Raw genomic sequence first — 17,748 nt, forward strand, 5'->3', positions numbered from 1 at the left:
TTTTCTTATCGGAAGATAAATTAAAGAGGAATGCTAGGAACTGTTGTTTGAACGACCGCGTTTTAAATAAACCACGTCATCGTAAAATTTGATATTAAGTGTAAATGATACGTCAATGCTAAAAAATTATTTGAGTTCGAATAAAATAAAATTAAAATTTTAATTCGATTATAAAATTAAATTTGAGTAATTTGATTTATTGAATAAGTCAAATTTAAATTTTTTAATGTTTTATTTAAATAATTTAAAATTTTAATCAGATTATTATATTTAATATATATTTTTATTATTTTAATTAAAAATTATTATTTTATATTTATTTATATAAATTTTAATTCAAATTTAAATATAAATAATTAAATGTAAAGTCGAACATAAAAATTAAATTTATTTTTTAATTAATAAATAAATTTAATCAAATGAATTTAAATAATTTAATTTTTATTTTAAATCAAATTAAAATTTAAAATTTAATCAAATTAAAATTAAATTTCAAAAAATAAATTTTAAATAAAATTTAAACTTAAATTTTTTATTTTATTGACTCGATTGTAATACATCAGTTATTGATTTTAGTATTTATTTTAATATTTTTTTAATAAAATGGGACTCAATCATTTTCAAAAAATTTTATTACACAAAAAAAAACTAAATATAATATTATTGATATTTTCTCACTCAAGATATTTTTTTAATCACTCAAAAACCTTTTTTTTAATCAAACATTCAAGAATCTATAAATTCAAGATAATAAATTAAGCAACACCATCAAAGTGAAACTTGAAAAAAACTAAAGAACACCTACTAATTATCATAAATTTTGTTCTAAAAAATGTTCAAATTATAAATTTAATTCAATTTTTTTTTCAATTTAGCAAACAATACCTTACTTAAAATGTAAAAAACAAAAAAATAAAAAAAATATTAGTACAATATTAAAACACACTTATTTTACAAAAATAAAAATAAAAATAAACAATCATTGTTACTCCTAAATTATATTCTTCAAAATAACTTATGATAAATATTTTTTTAATTAAATTTTGTAACAGGGGATTGGAATAGAAAGCTTATAACATTTAAAACAAGATCCCAATCAATTACTCATCAAATATATTTTCATTAAAATTATAAAAGAATTTTAAATTATTATAAAAAATATATCACTTATAATTATCAATTGACACAATTATAAATTTGACTATCTATAATATGATGAAAATTTACATGATTTTTTTAATGATTATATAATTATAAATTTATAATAAAAATAATTATAAATAATATGTTGTTAAATTTTTTTTTTTTTAAATCCCAATCTAATGAGATTAGGAAAAAATTGTGTAAGCTTGGAGATTGAATGTAACTTATTCAGATACATATCTCTTATTATATATAAATGTAGATTAGAGATTGAATATTATTTTTAATATAAATTATATTTTTATATATAAATATAACATTTTATTAAATTAGTCTATTTAAAAGTTTTTCTTTTTAAAATATAATATTTAAAAAAGATTTTACTAATTTCATTTTTTTTTGTCTTTCTAAGAATTATTTACAAATGCAAAAAACATGGTATAAATGTAAATTAGAGCATAGAAAGAACAAAGAAAATTGCCTTTTGTCTTCTTTTTTGCATTTTTTGATTCCCTCTATTCAATCTACCCTCTGCAACTTCAGATCTCTGTTAAACGTAGAAGCTTCATATAAAAAAAAAAATTCCAATTCAATCAACTGGAAAACAGAGCTAAAAAAGGGGAAAAAAACAGAGATGGGACTCAAAAACGGAGCAGAAGAAGAGAACTGTTCAATGAACGAAGCTTTGCTGTTTGCTACCATGTGCATCATTGGTCTGCCAGTGGATGTGCACTTGAAAGATGGCTCTGTTTACTCTGGAATCTTCCACACTGCTTCTGTTGAAAAGGAATTTGGTGCGTTCTGCTTTTCAGTTTTGAGCTTTTCTGGGTTTCTTGTGGCATTACTTTTTTTACCCTAAATCAATTCTGGGTTTTGATTGTTGATTGAAATGATATCTGGGTTTTGGTTTTTGTATTTAATTGTTGTGATTTTGTTTGTAAATTGGATGAGATCAGATTGGTTTCTGTCTTAGCTACTAAGAAATAAAAAAGGAAATAAAAAGGTTTTAATGTCATTTTTTATTGCTCTTACTGTTTTTGTGCAAAGGTTACAATTTTAACATGGACATGGAGTTAGCTACTCGATTAAAGAGCATTATTGTTGCAGGGATCAGATTAAAGGAGACATTTTTATCGAAGGCCCCATTTTGGTTGTTATTTTTCTTACTTGCTTTTTGCTTTTATACGGAACAACTATGTTTGATTGTGTCTTTCATTCAAGTTATTCGCTATTTTGTTTTTTTAGTCTTTTGAGTAAGTAAAAAAGAAACTAGCAATGCAAACAATTAGACTAAGTGAACCCTGTCTAATATGTAAATATGTAATATGGCTCAATCATGGTGACATTTTACTTTTCAGAAACCAATGTAGTACAAAATGAAGTACTTGAATCTTTTCTATTTGGGGAGATAAGCTTGCGGTTAAGTCTAATTGTTTGTGTTAATTGATGGTTTCTATCTCTATTTGCTATGTTGACTTTTGAGGATGATTATTTAATTAGTTTGTGTTTCATTAGGTATTGTTCTGAAGAAAGCAAAATTGACTAAAAAGGGGAGATGTGCCACCAATGTTGCAAATGGCAGTGTAGTGGAGACACTTGTAATCCTCGCTGGTGATCTTGTTCAAGTTGTTGCTAAGGTATAATCACTCTGGTGATCTTGTACAAGTTGTTGAGTCTCGGGAATTTTGTTTGTTTGATGTAACATTGAATGGTCTGTTTGACATGTATTGATATTGTGTGTAGGGAGTCCCACTTCCTTTTGATGGTTTTTCTGGAAATATAGCTCATGGTAATGGAGAAGCTGCTTTTCAAATTCAACCTTCTTCTGCCAATCCACTGAATGGGGCCAAGAAATTCAATAAGTTTACCATGGATAAAAGAAAAAGTTATAGGAAAAGGTAGCCAATAGAAATTTGTGTCAAGGATACAGAAATTTTGGTTTTGTTATTATTACTTTTGGCTTGTATAAATTCATTTTATTTTGCCTATCAAAGCAGAAATTCATTCCAAAATGAGAATGGTTTTGCTGATGGTTTTATACCCACAAAAGCTGGAAAGGAACATGAAGGTCAAAATCCTATGGGAAATTCAAAGGGAGTTGAGTATCAGAAACAAGATGATACAAACATCGAACAGGTAAATTTTTCCTGCTCAAAACTGTCTTTTAGTTAAGCCTTTCTTTTTTGGGAAAAATGTGAAGCAGATGCCAAATAGATATTAACAAATACCTTTGATCTTTTAATTATAAAGAAAATGTGTATAGAATGGCCTTCTTGATGGGCATCAGTTTGATCAGATGCTTCTACTATTCCTGAAAAGTTTTTGTGCTTCCCGTGGAAGATCCAATCATATTGCTTAGATCATCTGACGGGCTGGTGTTTTCTTCAAGGAAACCATAAAGTAAAGGAATCAGTTTGAAAATAACATACATTCTGTAGGGAAATATTGGCAGAGAGTGTTGATGCACTTTTCATCATTTTCTCTTTCAAAATTTTTCAAATTTTTTTTTTCTTTTTGCAATGCAGGACAAAGATGCTTTTGGTGCCACTATAGCTGGGAGGTACACTACTGGCTTTTCCTTAACTATTCGTGTTGGTCAAGTGCCACACTAAATTTCAAATCATGGTATTGGCCGAAAAAAAAAAAAAGCCGTTTTCTAGTTGAAAGATCTATGTTTAGCCATGAACATGGAAACAAAAACAACTAGATTAAAGCCAAGTCAAAGAGCTGGAGTTGGTCTCACCTAGCTGGAACTTGACTCACTTGTCTCCTACTCGTAATATTCCCAAAAAGGAGAAAAGTGTCTACTTAACTTATCCCATTTGTTTTTATTCTCTCTTTATAATGTTTACAAACAAGGACTCTGAAATTACATTAACATCTCTTACATGAGGTTAAGGAAAAATTTTAAAGCAATATGGTCATCCACAATGTAGAAATTGCTTTATGAATGTTAGTATAAAAAATATTGCTTCTATTTGGTTTTCTCTTTGTCCTTTCCATCCAGGCCCCAGCTTTGGTTTTTACAAATATAATTTCTCATTTCATTGCTTAAAGAAAAGAAATGAAATTTGCATTTTGAACACCCTACCTTGTGTTTGTTTTGGATATATGTAACTTGGCCAACATCATATTCATGTCAGATTCCTTCCACGTGTGCAAAACATTATATCAATATATGACTTTTTGATATTTTCATATGTACAGCAACATTTTATCTTTCTTATTCTCAGATTCCTGTCATTTATATTTCTGACAGACAGGTTGGAGATGATATGTCACAACTTTTGCAGGATGAATGTGACCGAAAGTTTGATTTTCATGTGGAAGAGGGTGTAAGCCATGACAAGCTTACCTATTTTCTTTGCATAAACCTACAATTAAAACTAATATTCACTCACTAATGAAATTGTTTTCTGCAGGCCAAGGAAGTTCAACACTCAGTTTCAAGCCGCGAGTCATCTGCTCTTGATACTTTTAAGCCAGGTTTCAAACTATCTGAATCTCCTCTAAATTGAATGGCATGCCTCGTCTTAGATGTGAAAGTTTCGCTGTGTTAATGGTCTTTTGAATTGTCAACCGTAGTTTTAAGGTGAAGAGTTGTATATTGGTGTCTTTGTGCACACTGAGGTTTCAGCCTTGTTATGTCAGAGAACTGGTTAAGGAAGTTTACACTTTTGGTCACTGCATAACCATTAGCACGTGATATGAAAAACTACAAAAATGAGCCTTGCCACCTTTTGATCATTAATATTCTTAACACAACCTTTTTATATGATGAAATACACTTAAGATGGTCTCCCTGCCAAATGGGGGGAATGCTATCTAGATTTTCTTGGTAGATTATGCTGTGATTTATTATGTAGTATCATAAGTTTTCACCATTATTGTAAGCCTGAATATGTGTCTATTCTTCGATCTGTTTTACTGTTAAATTTTGCAGTGGATGCCTGCCTTACTCAAGTAAAACCTGATGAGGAAGGAAACACCGAGATGACAACTAAGTTGTTGCTTAGTGGAGCACCTCATGATACTCCAATGGATGGTAAACTTGACAATCAATGCTGTGAAAAGCCAACTGCAACAGAAATTTACCAAGATGCTGTTTGTTCTGGAGTTTCAACTTCTACTAGTCCAGTTACTGATGTTCCCTCAGAATCATGCCAGAGTTCATTTGCTACTCCAACTGCCATAGTCCCTCCACAAAGTTCAGAATCAAATAAAAACTACAAGGTAAAACAGCCATATTAGATTTGACTTGTAATAACAAGCAGACAGAATGGTGGTGGATCCCTTTCTCTTTGTTTAAAATTGTTTGAATGTCTATATAATGAGAGATTGGTAATGAGATTGCTGATGCCTTAATATTACACCCTCAATATGCTAGCCCCATACTTATATGTTTCATCAAGTTGGTAGCAGCTTATACTTTGATTTGATGAGTTAGTTATCTTAGTTACCACTATTGGTACAAGATTTCAAGTGGCTATCATAACATAATCTTCTCTGTCCATGTTGATGGTTTCTTATTTTAATGTAATTTCTTTTATCAGGAATTTAAGCTTAATCCAGGAGCAAAAATTTTCTCTCCATCTTATGCAAGTGCCATATCGGCGGCTCCTCCAATAGTACCAGCAGTAGCAAATGTGTCTTACATACCAGGAAACTCTCCTATGGTAGCTCTTGCTGGTTCTCAGCCAGATGTTGAGATCAGCACTTTTGCACCTCGTACATCTGCTTCTTCTAAGTTTGTCTCTTATGGCAATGTAACAGCTGCAACTGGTGTCAGTGGTTCTCAATTTTCCCAACCCGTACGTGTTCTATGGGCTTTTGTATTTCATTAATCTTAAAGTTAGATCTTTTTTATTTCCATGATATCTACACTGGACTGCCTATAGGACCACATTTACCCCATTGCATCCTCCCCATTTTCCCTTCATTTCCTTTCTCTTTTTATAATTCTCATTATATCATCCAAAAATCTTCCTCAAAGGACTTGAAAATGTACTCTGCTGCCTTTTGAGATCCTTCAAGTTATACACACACATCATTACTCTCTTTAAACCATAAGCAATTTCATCAATATTAATTTATTTCCTTTTCAATGAAGAATTGCTCGAATTCCAAGAGTGACGAACCATTTTGGTGTCATTTGGCTGTAGCCTGTTTGAATCTTCATATGATTATCATGTCAACTTTATAATGACTAGAGAGTTATTACTGTATTTATTTGTGAATTATTTGTAGTTCTGATTATATTACTAACTTCATTTTTGTTTTTGGCTCTAGATTGTTGGGCAGATGGGGAGTAGAACGCAGCCACTTAGATATGCTGGTCAATATCATCCTGTTCAGGCTGCACCAGCATATTTGACTCCAAATTCTCAAGCTGTAAGCAAAAGAAGGAACTTTTCATCACTATGTCGTTTTGGTTCCTTTTATGCCTGCATAGATGGGGCAGGAATTATGATACTTTCTAACTTTTATTTGCTGATGTAGTGGTCATTTATGAGTTACTAATCTTTCTTTGTCTACCCCTTTCTTTCTCTAGGTTATGTTTGGACGATTGGGACAGCTTATTTGTGTGCCTGTTTCTCATGTAAGATGTGATACCTGCAAATTAATGAATTGGCCTTATTATCATTAAAGCACTCTGACATGAGAATTTCTACTGTATAGAACAAAATGTGTACCATTTGCTAGAGATTCGTAAGAGCAGCATTGTAGAATCCACATTTAGGATGTGGTAGGATAAATCTTGTGATGCATCCCCTTAGAGCAATACATACAATAAGCAACTTACTAGTTCATATATGCTGTGTTAGGACAAATGAGTTTACAATATTTGATCAGGACAATCATAGCTGATGAATTGTCTAGTCATCTTACTTTTTCATTGTCTTTTTCCTCTTCCTTTTCCCCCGTTACCTAAAGAATCAATTTCATTTACTTTCACCTGTCCATTATTGATGTAAGTTAAATATGATAACTGATTTTTCCCTCCCAGGCAAACAATGTTGCCAATGTGACTAAAGTGAGGCCATGTGAGTTAATTAAAAAACAGATAAAGAAAATGGCATACTGCAAAGATGCACTCTTGTATTCAAGGAGAGAACTGTTGTTTTATTACTACATTACTAAATTGCTTTTTTATTTCATTGAAGGATTTGGTTCAGGGTGCAGCAGCTATCTCTCCAGTACCTGCACGTCCTCCTTTGACTCCGCATCATGTCCAATTGCCAAAACACCAAGGTATTTGCATGTGTATTGTGTAGTTTTCATTTGTCCTTGTTGAATAGAACAAAGTAACCTTATTAGTTGTCACGATCTCATAGCAGGATTTACTGTTCTTTGCAGTACTGCAATCGTGGCTATAACCCAATTATTGTCTTCTTGATATATAGTGCAACCTTATTTTGTTCTCAAGCCACCCCTTGTGAATGCAGGAAGTGCACCAGGCCAAGCATTGCAGCTTTGTGTACCTCAACCTTTCATTGCCGGTGGACAGCAACCATTGGCAGTGCCAAGCCACGTTCCATATATGCAGCCTCCCTTCCCTGCTAATCGTCCCATACAAGTCCCAGGATCTAGTGGTCTCTTTAGCACAAAGCTTCCATGAAAATATGTTACTTTGTTAGTATTACCCTTTGTTTCAGTTTGTTTGAAGATAATAAAAATTTTGGCCTATAAAGTTTCATTTTTTGAGAGCATCCAGCCTTGAGTCAGTTTCATTGTTTTATCATCATTCAAGGGTTATTCCTTTTTCCATTCTTTCTGGTTAATTGATGATGAAAAACATGATATATTCTGTACTAAAAACGACAGAAAATGAAAAATATAGAGAAAAAAGATGAAAGGGAAAATCATGATTTCATTTTTCTCTACTATTTTTCCATTTTTTGAAAAAAAAAAATCAACGTGACGGTAAACATTCTAATCAAGATTTGTGTTTCACTAAGGTGATGACAGCAAGGTGACAGTCAATCAATGATAAGGTGGTAGAAGAATGAAGGCTTATGTATGGCAAGGTTTAACCCAGTGCACGAGTCAACCTGAATCCTTGAACAAGCAGGGTTCTAGAAAATAATAACCTTGTTGGACATCATTGATCATTTGCAAACATTCTCCATTTTTTTACCACTTATCCATGGTCACTAATGATTCAAGATTCATTCAGAGACATTTAGTTCCCACGTAATATGCTTGACTGTAGCACATACTTGACTCTTGGATGATCATAAGGAAGCCGCATACATTTAACAAGGTTTTGGGTTTAGCGTCATATACTAAGTTATGACAGTTTTTATAAATCTATGAAGTGAAATTAAGCGTTAATTCTAAGTAATGGAAACAGTTCTGATCCTAAGGGTTAGAGCAAAGAAGATCCCATGCAGACCCTTCAAGGAAGCTCCTTCACCTAGTTTAGGATCGAAAACATTTTACATAGTCTATCTGGTTCAACTAAAACACTCTACAACATGTGAGCTAGCCCAGAAGCTGCTAGTAACAATGCCTGTTGAATTCGATACTTGAAACCTGTGAATACTTAAATGGAATAATGCATTTTTTAATCTCCAAGCTCAGTTTCTCCGGAACCAATGGCTGGCTCTTCAGTCCGAGATGCTTGGTTTTCCCTCATGTTTTCTTGAACAGCCTTGAAAAGAAGTGCAGTATATCAGTCTACGTCAAACCTCAGGTGTATAATGGATTACTCAATATGGAATTAAATTCTAGTTCAAAGTTATCATACCTGCAACAGCTCAGTCATCTTGCCAGTTCTAAAATTTTCAGGTTTGAGCACAGAAGAGTGAGCAGGCTGTACAGCTTGTAGTGGTTCAATAGAGAGTGGCTGATCATCTTCCTGGTTATGTCCAGAATTTTTGACAGTCAAATTACCACCTTGAGCATCCAATGGTTGGGAGGGGACTTGAATTCTTTTCATGACTTCAGTTAATAGTTTCTCAAAAGGCATGCCAGTCATTGACTTGGCTTCCTTCTCCTGCAAAACCTCTGCTGGGGGTTGATTAAATGAAACAGTTTCACTTTGTATGCCTTTTGGCACAGTGTGGTTACCACTTTGGGGTTGAGTAGGAAGCATTTGGTTTCCCACTGTTGGCATCTGGTTGGTGGGTGCTGCACCATTTGATGTATCGGAGGCTTCAGACACCTGTTTACCTTTAGAGGCCACCAAATGAGTAGGTTGGCTTGCAACCACAGAAGGTTGGTCGGCAACTGATTCACCGTTCGGTAAACCAGCAGGTTTGAGCACAACAGGCACCACACTGCCTCTGGACATTAGAGGAGAAGTATATTGTGTTGTCACCAACTGCACATGTTTTCTTTTTGAGCCTCCAAGATTTGAAGCCCGGGCTCGTGGCACCTGGTTGGCTACAGCTGGTTCACTGAATGGATGAGCAGATCCAATTCTATGAGAATTGATATGCTGCTCATTCCTCTCCCTTGGGAAGGGAATCTCATTTCTTCTGATCATTTGAACATTAGGAGCTACATCATTCTCTGGTGAAACAGGAACATAATGCCCAGGCTTGAAAATCACACCCCTTAAAGTGGTGTCAGAGTTGCCAACTCTAACAGTGAGCAAATATCCTGCATCAAATGCTGCCTCAATAACACCATAAACAGCCTGACCCACCATTACATCATTCGAATCATTGATTGGATTAGCTTGGTGAGGTTGATTTCCATTCACTCCCTCATATCCAGGTGGGATATGGGTATTCTCGGCATGGTTTGGAGTCTGAATAGTCTCCCCCTGATTTAGATTATGTTTTGGAAATTTTCTTGGACGACCACGTTTGCGCTTCAGCGGAACATCTGCTGATGCATCAAGGTTATCCTCTGGGTCATTGTCTTGATTCATCATAGTATTTGCTGCAAAGAAATTGCCTTTTCCACAGATCTTAAAACTGTTTCCTTCCTGGAAGACAAAGGGCAGCTATATTATAGTCTATATAACCAAGCTGGTAAAAAGCACAACAGAGTTTAACCAACATGTTAAATGGCAAATATTCAACTTCATAAACCGTCAAGCAAGAATGCTGACTTGTCAACATAACTGCAGGTTAAAATTAAGGCCATGTTGGACACACTCACAGCAGAGAAGTCATTGTACCATTTACTAGCAGATTGAAAAACTCATCAACAACCAACCAATATATAATATATTAAAAGGGAATTTGTGACAGGCTAAATTTAATCTTTTACAAATCCAAGTGACTGATCTATTTTTCTTCCTATTTAGTCGGAAAAGGAGAAAAAGACAACAAAATCTATAAGCTTTATAAAGCTATTGTTGTTTCTATACTTATACCCTAAAAATCAATAATGCTAGTCATAATGCAACATTTGCTAGTACCACGAGTTTGTTTGAACTAAACATAGCAGATGAGGGAAGAAAAAAGAAATTGGTAAAAAGAAAGCTCTCAGACTTAAGAGCAGTGGAGCAGATAGACTTAAAAACAACTCATTTGAACTTCATTCTCTATTAAATGGGCAATATGAACAGCAAGGTTGACAAAGAAACTCTTCCCCTAACGGAATCTCCCTACCAACAATCATGTACCTTCTTTAATGAAGCTATGGAGCTAATGCTGGATAAAATGGGCAGTCACAAGCATGTATTTTGTCAAACATAGGGCATGTGGATATCAATAATACTCATGCAATATATATAAATCCTGCAAAGCAACATGACTCGTAATCATGGCCAACACGTTAAATTAACTAATTACAATATGACTAAAACGCAAGCAATCATGGCTGAACATATTTCAATACAAATCTATCGTTTGTGTTCCTATGACAAAAAAATAACCCCTAATATTTTCCCAAAAATGAAAAAGATCTCTTCCATAAAAACCTTTTTTAACATAACCTTAACTATTCATTGGGATTAGTACACATTAAACTCAAGAAGTTTTAAACTGTTCTAACAATTCAAACTTTACTTAAAAGGACTTGTGATTTTGATGAAAACAACACAATATAGATCTGGCCCTGGCCTTCGATTCATCAAAGACTAAAGATAAACCCCATTAATGTGTTTCTTTTCTGGGATTTATGAAACACTGATTGCATATAAAATTAATAACAAAGCTTCATGCAATATTTTATTTTTTACCCCAAACAGAAAAACTCACCTCATGCATGCAATCTATGAGACAACCTTCACATTAATTTACTGAAAAAACTAAATCATAATTACAAAATAATAATAATAATAAATGAGCCTGTATCCCATAAAAACAACAAATTTCCATACATACAATACATGCACAGTGACAATAAAATAGAGAAATTCAAAGAGCAAAAAAATACTGGACAAAGAACCAAAGAAGAAAAGCCTAACATACGAGTCAGAAGAGTAATAAAACACTAAGAAACCATTGAAACCAAAATTTCCAATTATAATAAATAAAGATTCCATGATTACTATCAAGAGAAGTGAAAAGAGTAGACCTTTTCACAGCATTTTCAACAACTTCAATCAAGTGGAAAACCCTGCAACAAGCATCAATCAAAGCATAAGTTAATAAAAAATAAAAAAAAAACCCAGAAAAGAAAGGGAAGTGAAAAAATTTGTGACAAAAAGAAATAAACTTTAAAACCCATAATTTTTTCAAGACAAAAATCTTAAAATTTACAAGAAAGGTTAGATTTCTTACAAAGTAACATGAAGCTAGGGATTAAAAGAAAACAGCTGACCTTTTTTCATGGTGTCTGTTTCTGTGGGTTTTTTTTTTTTTTTTTCCTTTAGCTGTTTAAGAAAAATTAAAACTTTGATTAAGAGAAAATATTTTTGAGAAAAATCATTTTTTTGTTGTTTGTTTCGATTATACTTTTGTTGTTTATCTCAGGCGAGGCGTGGGAGCCGAGCGTTTTGGTCGTGAGGAGAGATAAAGTAACATTGCTGTTTGTATGGACCATATCACGGAGCAACAAAAAATGCCATGTGTAAGAAACATGGGTACTATTGATTATTGACACGTGGTATTCAATGGTTGGATGTGTCATTCATGAGGCCGATCAGTGATGTATCTTGTGATGTGGGACGGACATGTTGGCTAAGTTGGGTCCCGAAAGAGAGCTAGTTGGCGAGTTTAGGAAAAATAAATTAAATAATATTAGTCGAGAAAAGATTAGACAGTAAAATTTTTTATTAGAAATAATTAAATAAAATTTAAAATTAAAATTAATAAATTAAAGATTTCATCACATAAACATTTGATGTTGATATATTATTAATCTATTAAACATGTGGTAAAATAAATTTGAATTTAAGACGTTACGATACAAAATTTTAAATTCAAAATTCATCTAAATTTAATCAATAAGTAGTTAGTTTAATCTGTTAAAATTTATTTTTTTTGACGAAAAGATTTTAAGTTCGAGTTTTATTAGTGATTATTTGTTGAGATCATCTTAAATACATGATCTGTAATTACTTATTTTAAGCTATCAAATACGATACATCTTATCATAATTTGAAAGACTGAACAATTTATCCACTTTAAATTTATTTTTATAAAAAAAATAAATAAATCTAATACAATAAAAAAAAATTAAAACACTTGATTTAAAAATTTTGAATTTAAATTAATTCACTTTTTGAATATATTAATTCAACAAAATTTCTTCCAATTTAAAAAATATGTTGAAATAAATATATTTTGTGAAAAATTTAAATATAATTTAATTAGTTCAAATATAAATTTTATTCAAATATAAAAGATTGGAACTCAAATCTAAATAATTTAGCTAACTTAAATTTAAATTTAATCTAAAATAAAAATATTAAAATTTAAAGAAGAAATTAAATTAAAAAAATTTATACCAAAAGAATTTGAAATCAAATTAACTCCACCTCGAAAAATTCAAACTTCACGTAACCTAATACACGAAATATTTTAACCCAAACGTGTCCAATTTGTCCCATTTGTCACCTCCAAATAGTTGAAGTTTTGGCAGTTTGCCAATTAATATATTATTTTTTTAGTAAGAGTATAGATATTTTTATTATTTTTTAACTTAAATATATTTTTTTTATCTTTGTTACTCTCAAGAAGATAATTAATAGTCCTACTTGCTAATTGTTTTATGAGTTAACACATGAATAATTTGAAATGTTTAATAAAGAATTTGAATTTTAAAAATTTTTAATATGATATTTAAATTATAAATTTATTAATTAATATTATATTTAAAAAATTATTCATTAAATTTTAAATTTTAAAATTTAAATATTATATTTAATATTTTATTATAATTCGAAAACTATTAATAATGTTAATTATTTTTCCAAACACCATTGGATTTCGAGAAGAGTGGGGGTGGGATTGATAATGCCAGCCTTTATTGATGAAAAGAGCACCTTTCTTCAAAATTTGAAGACTCTAATATTTCATTTGTGCTTAGGGGAATGCAACACATTGGGTGTGGTAAAGTTAAAAAAGAATTATTAGCCAACTTGCTTTAATGAATTGGTGACCATAGCCCAAGTCAACTTTGTAACCTTTATGAATTTTTCAGAGTCCCCACTTTTTTTTTCTTCGAAAGAAGGAAAAAGCAAATAAATTATGAATATAGAAAGCAAGTTCCTGTTGGAATGAAGTCAGAATCTAGGTCTGGTAGATGAGGAAGAATCAAACACATTTCTGATATATGCAAGCATTATCTTGCATCATCAGAAGTTCAAAGAAGGGAAAGTCCATAAATTTGTGCTTGTGCTCAACTGCTATGCACATTTTCTATAGTTGCTTCCACTGAAAACCTGCCATGGATCACTCCCATGTCCATGGCTGAAAATTCCAAAACCTATTGAACCTGATCTGGCAATTGCTAGAGTCTTAACTATTATACACAGTGATGGATCCAAGGAAAGATACTCTTTTTGTCAGACAAAATTGATAATTTCATCATATATAAATTATAAGTGAACACATTCAGAAAAACCTTGAAAATACTTTTTTAAGGAAGATTTAAAGGTTCAACTAGGCTTATTGTTGCATTTAACATGGGTGTGAATAGGACTCTAGAATTACAAAAACATAGGCGTCTTAAATTATGATCTGGAACTGTTCTTGGTGTCTTCGGATACAACAGGTTTTTGAAGCTCAGGGAGGTTTTCGACATATATATCATGTACCATTTTAATGTAGTCATCAACCCTGTCATCCGTCCAATTATCAGTTCTTATTGGAGGGAGATATTTTACAGATATAGGAGCCGGTCGGACATGCAAGCTACCTTTCCTCCATGCTCGATGAGTACCAGTCAAGACCATTGGAACTATTGGAAGGCCAGACTGCAAGGCTAAATGAACAAAACCCTGCAATGCAGACCAGGAAAGGAAATAAAGAAGATTGCTGTGGTAAGAAGTGCAGAGAATAAACAATGGAATCAACAGATCACACGAATAATAACACATGTTAGATATGGTTTGAAAATTACCTTTTTAAAGGGGAGAAGTCGTCCATTTTTGGACCTTGTGCCCTCAGGAAAAATGATCAAAGACAGGTTGTGTTTTATGACAGCCTGAACTGCCTGACCAAGAGAAGAACATAACATAGTAACATTAACAAAATGCATGGTGGATGATATAGGGTAGGGAGGGATACCTCTTTCATGGACTGAATGGCTGCACTAGGATTTGATCGATCAATGCGGAGATGCTTTGCTAAAACATATAGTTGTCCGAATAGGGGATACCATATGATCTGCGTAAAACAAACAAAATTTCATATATATGTAAATTTTCCAAGGCAACATGGACTTAACAGCTTATGCAATTTCTGTCCCTATGAAAAACCTTGCGCAAAGTTCGCGTAATGTATCACCAGGTTGGAGCACAATCCAATCTGAATGTTGGTAAGTTCCACAGGTCATAACAATTTATGTTCATATCAAAATTCTGATAGAGCTTAAACCACTAATGAGCCACAAAAGGGAAAGAGAGATCAGAGTGAGAATGAACCTCTTTCTTTGCAATGCCAACAGTCCCTGTTGGAGTCAACCATATAACGAGGAAAACGTCTATTAGAGATGCATGATTACTGATGTAAATGGCTCTCTCATTGGAGAACTCTTTTCCTTCAATCTTTATAGGATTTCCTAAGATCCACATCTGCAATCATTTGCAAACCCAAATCATCATTTTATAACATTTTGCTTAGAGATATGGATTCTCTTTGAGCATCAAAATTAACATCCTAAGTAAAAAACTTCTGAAAGAGTTCTTAATTACAATAAAGAGTAGCATATTTCTGACTACATCCTTCTCTGTAAACTGTAAAAATCAAGCAGTATGAGGCAGTCAAAAAACTTGTATGATAAACTGTTTGGTTGCTGAGAAGTGAGAACAGAAAACACATATGGTAACTTCACCAGGTCACTCATAACAAAACTATTGCCTGTCTATTTTACCATTTAGATCCCCAAGAAAACAAAAAGTTGGTTGGCTTACTTCAAATTTCTCAAAGACCTGAAAAGATAAAATTTTTAACATTTTCCTTTAACTTTCTCGGGAAACTCTAATAATCACTTCCTCATGATATACCAAAAAGTTAAAAAAACCAATGTCATGACCATCTAATTGTAGAACAGTCAAGAAAAGCAAGTACTAAAATGAAACAAGGAATCAAATCAAGCTTACCATCAATCTACCAGTCACATGGCCACAAATATTTCCTTGCCTGATTCTCTGGGAAGGCCAAGGAAGGAGCAACAGGATGATTATTGTCCAAATGGTTGTTGTGACCATCATTGTCAGGAAACATGTAACAAGCCTTACACAAGATATCAGTGTAGAAATCCATCCATCATCATCAACAAAAGCATCAGTTGTAGGCCTCTGCCTTGCTACTTCTTTGCTCGAAATTTTCAGTGTTTTTTTCACATTGGGACCAGAATTTTTATCAAGGAAGCTCTCTAATCTTCTGTTCCTCAAAAAGGAACCAGTTTCAGTGTTCTCCATCAATCAATGGCCCAAGTCAAGGCAAGTTTTTGATAAAACTGAAGAAGATATTACCCTGAACAAGGCAAAAACAGAACATTTTTAATAAGAAATCATTTGATTTTAAAAAACATCTTCAGAAAATTAACAAATTAAACATTGTATCAAACCAATACTTGACTACAAGAAAGCTGAAAAAATAAAGATTTCCAATCAGTCTCAATCAGATTCTAGGATTTCTGTTTCACTAAAAACTAAATGAAGAACAAATACAAATACTTCAAAATTTAAATTCCTTCTCTTTCCAGCAATTTTCTCAGTCAAGTAACAGAGAAAAACATCAAGCAAGAATCACAGTATAAATCAATGCTAACAGCTCTCACCGATTAAGGGTCAATAAGAGAAAAGATGAAAAACCAAAACCAATCATGAAAAGCGGATAACTCTTGTGTTTGAAATTGGATACACAGAAAACAGAAGAAGAACAGGAATCACAACCTCGAATTTTTCTTCTTTTGGAGACAGTTTCCAAGAAAACAAACAAACTAACCAAAAAAAAAAGAAGTAATACATAGCAAGTCCACATATATTTGGATCAGTTGGGCTTCGATAGTGTTTATGTATTATAAACTATTTTTCTTGGCAACCAAGCAAAAAGAAAAAAGCGAAGACAAAAAACCCAGAAACAATTTTCGGTTTGTTCGTGTTTTTAACAAGTTCCCAACAAAGATTTTTACCTTAAAGCTTTGAAACTTGAGAGAAAGTTCAAGAAAATATGACAGTTTTTTGTATTTGTGCTTGTATATATAAGAAGCTTTGGAAAAACTTGGAAATGGAGTCAAGGAAGAATGAAACAAGTCAAAGACAAAGACAACAGCCTAAGTTTTTCTTCATTTGGCACCTGTTTCCAATAAAACAAATAAACGAAGAATCGTATCCGCAACAAGTCATGTCCACAGTCACTATTGCTCAAGACTTTGTTTCTCCGGTATTAGCTGAGACGAATGGGATTATGATATACCGCACTAAGTTTCAATCTATGGTTTCTTGACCCAAAAAAAAAAAAAAAAAAAAAAGACAAGTCAAGTCCACAAATCTTTGGATTAGTTGGATAGAGTTTAAATATCATAAACCATAGACTTCCTCAGCTCGTCTTGTTGTATTTTTCTTGGCAACCAAACATAAAAAAAAAAAGTGGAAAAAAAAACCCAGTAACATTTTTCATTTTGTTTGTGTTTTCAACCAGTACCCAACAGAGATTTTTACCTTAAAGCTGTGAACTTTGAAAGAAAGTTCAAGAAAATATGACGGCTTTTTTGTATTTGTGTTTGTATAGATAAGAAGCTGTGGAAAAACGGGGAAAGGAAGGTTCTTTTTATGGAAAAAAAAAAAAGAAAGAATAAAACAGGTCAAAACAAAGACAATTTTGGTACATTTATGACATTGGTATATAAGAACAGTAGCTCTTCATGTCATACCATATGATATATATATGAAACCGATGTCTTCTACGAGATTTTTTTTGAATTTATTGCATCAAAATTTAATTAAAAAGAAGACTTTTTTCGTTGTTATTATTGATAATGATCGGATTAAATTCGATTGATATCTTAAATTTTATAATTAAATAATAT

At 32.3% G+C, this 17,748-nt stretch overlaps 3 protein-coding genes across 7 annotated transcripts; 1 reads left to right on the top strand and 2 right to left on the bottom strand.

Moving 5' to 3' along the window:
* The first annotated feature begins 1,601 nt into the window (after positions 1-1,601).
* LOC111275683 (polyadenylate-binding protein interacting protein) lies at positions 1,602-7,853 on the top strand. The gene is made up of 13 exons (XM_022861177.2): positions 1,602-1,937; positions 2,659-2,780; positions 2,887-3,041; positions 3,141-3,279; positions 3,669-3,703; positions 4,403-4,478; positions 4,566-4,629; positions 5,087-5,376; positions 5,697-5,954; positions 6,433-6,534; positions 6,695-6,742; positions 7,308-7,395; positions 7,590-7,853. Exons 1-13 carry the CDS (start codon positions 1,778-1,780, stop codon positions 7,760-7,762), a joined length of 1,710 nt encoding a protein of 569 aa, XP_022716912.2. The 5' UTR covers positions 1,602-1,777; the 3' UTR covers positions 7,763-7,853.
* Positions 7,854-8,375: 522 nt separating this feature from the next.
* On the bottom strand, positions 8,376-12,083 carry LOC111275681 (AT hook motif-containing protein). Of its 2 annotated transcripts, none has more exons than XM_022861174.2 (4): positions 11,869-12,083; positions 11,623-11,664; positions 8,894-10,081; positions 8,376-8,797 (listed from the first exon to the last, which is right to left on the bottom strand). In XM_022861174.2, the coding sequence occupies exons 3-4, from the start codon at positions 10,025-10,027 to the stop codon at positions 8,711-8,713; spliced, it is 1,221 nt and encodes a 406-aa protein (XP_022716909.1). In that variant the 5' UTR covers positions 10,028-10,081; positions 11,623-11,664; positions 11,869-12,083; the 3' UTR covers positions 8,376-8,710. The 2 variants fall into 2 exon arrangements, with proteins under 2 accessions (XP_022716909.1, XP_022716910.1); XM_022861175.2 differs by having other exon boundaries at positions 11,829-12,018.
* Positions 12,084-14,104: 2,021 nt separating this feature from the next.
* On the bottom strand, positions 14,105-17,496 carry LOC111276441 (1-acyl-sn-glycerol-3-phosphate acyltransferase-like). 4 transcript variants are annotated; one of them, XM_089754480.1, is made up of 6 exons: positions 17,381-17,496; positions 15,815-16,190; positions 15,137-15,286; positions 14,781-14,879; positions 14,614-14,706; positions 14,105-14,491 (listed from the first exon to the last, which is right to left on the bottom strand). In XM_089754480.1, exons 2-6 carry the CDS (start codon positions 16,133-16,135, stop codon positions 14,225-14,227), a joined length of 930 nt encoding a protein of 309 aa, XP_089610606.1. In that variant the 5' UTR covers positions 16,136-16,190; positions 17,381-17,496; the 3' UTR covers positions 14,105-14,224. The 4 variants fall into 4 exon arrangements, with proteins under 4 accessions (XP_089610606.1, XP_089610605.1, XP_022717919.1 ...); XM_089754479.1 differs by lacking the exon at positions 17,381-17,496 and adding an exon at positions 17,016-17,327; XM_022862184.2 differs by lacking the exon at positions 17,381-17,496 and adding an exon at positions 16,852-16,991.
* Positions 17,497-17,748: the final 252 nt, after the last annotated feature.

The sequence above is a fragment of the Durio zibethinus genome, chromosome 25, assembly GCF_047325235.1.
Source record: "Durio zibethinus cultivar Kanyao isolate XHJ-2024 chromosome 25, ASM4732523v1, whole genome shotgun sequence".
Classification (NCBI taxonomy): domain Eukaryota; kingdom Viridiplantae; phylum Streptophyta; class Magnoliopsida; order Malvales; family Malvaceae; genus Durio; species Durio zibethinus.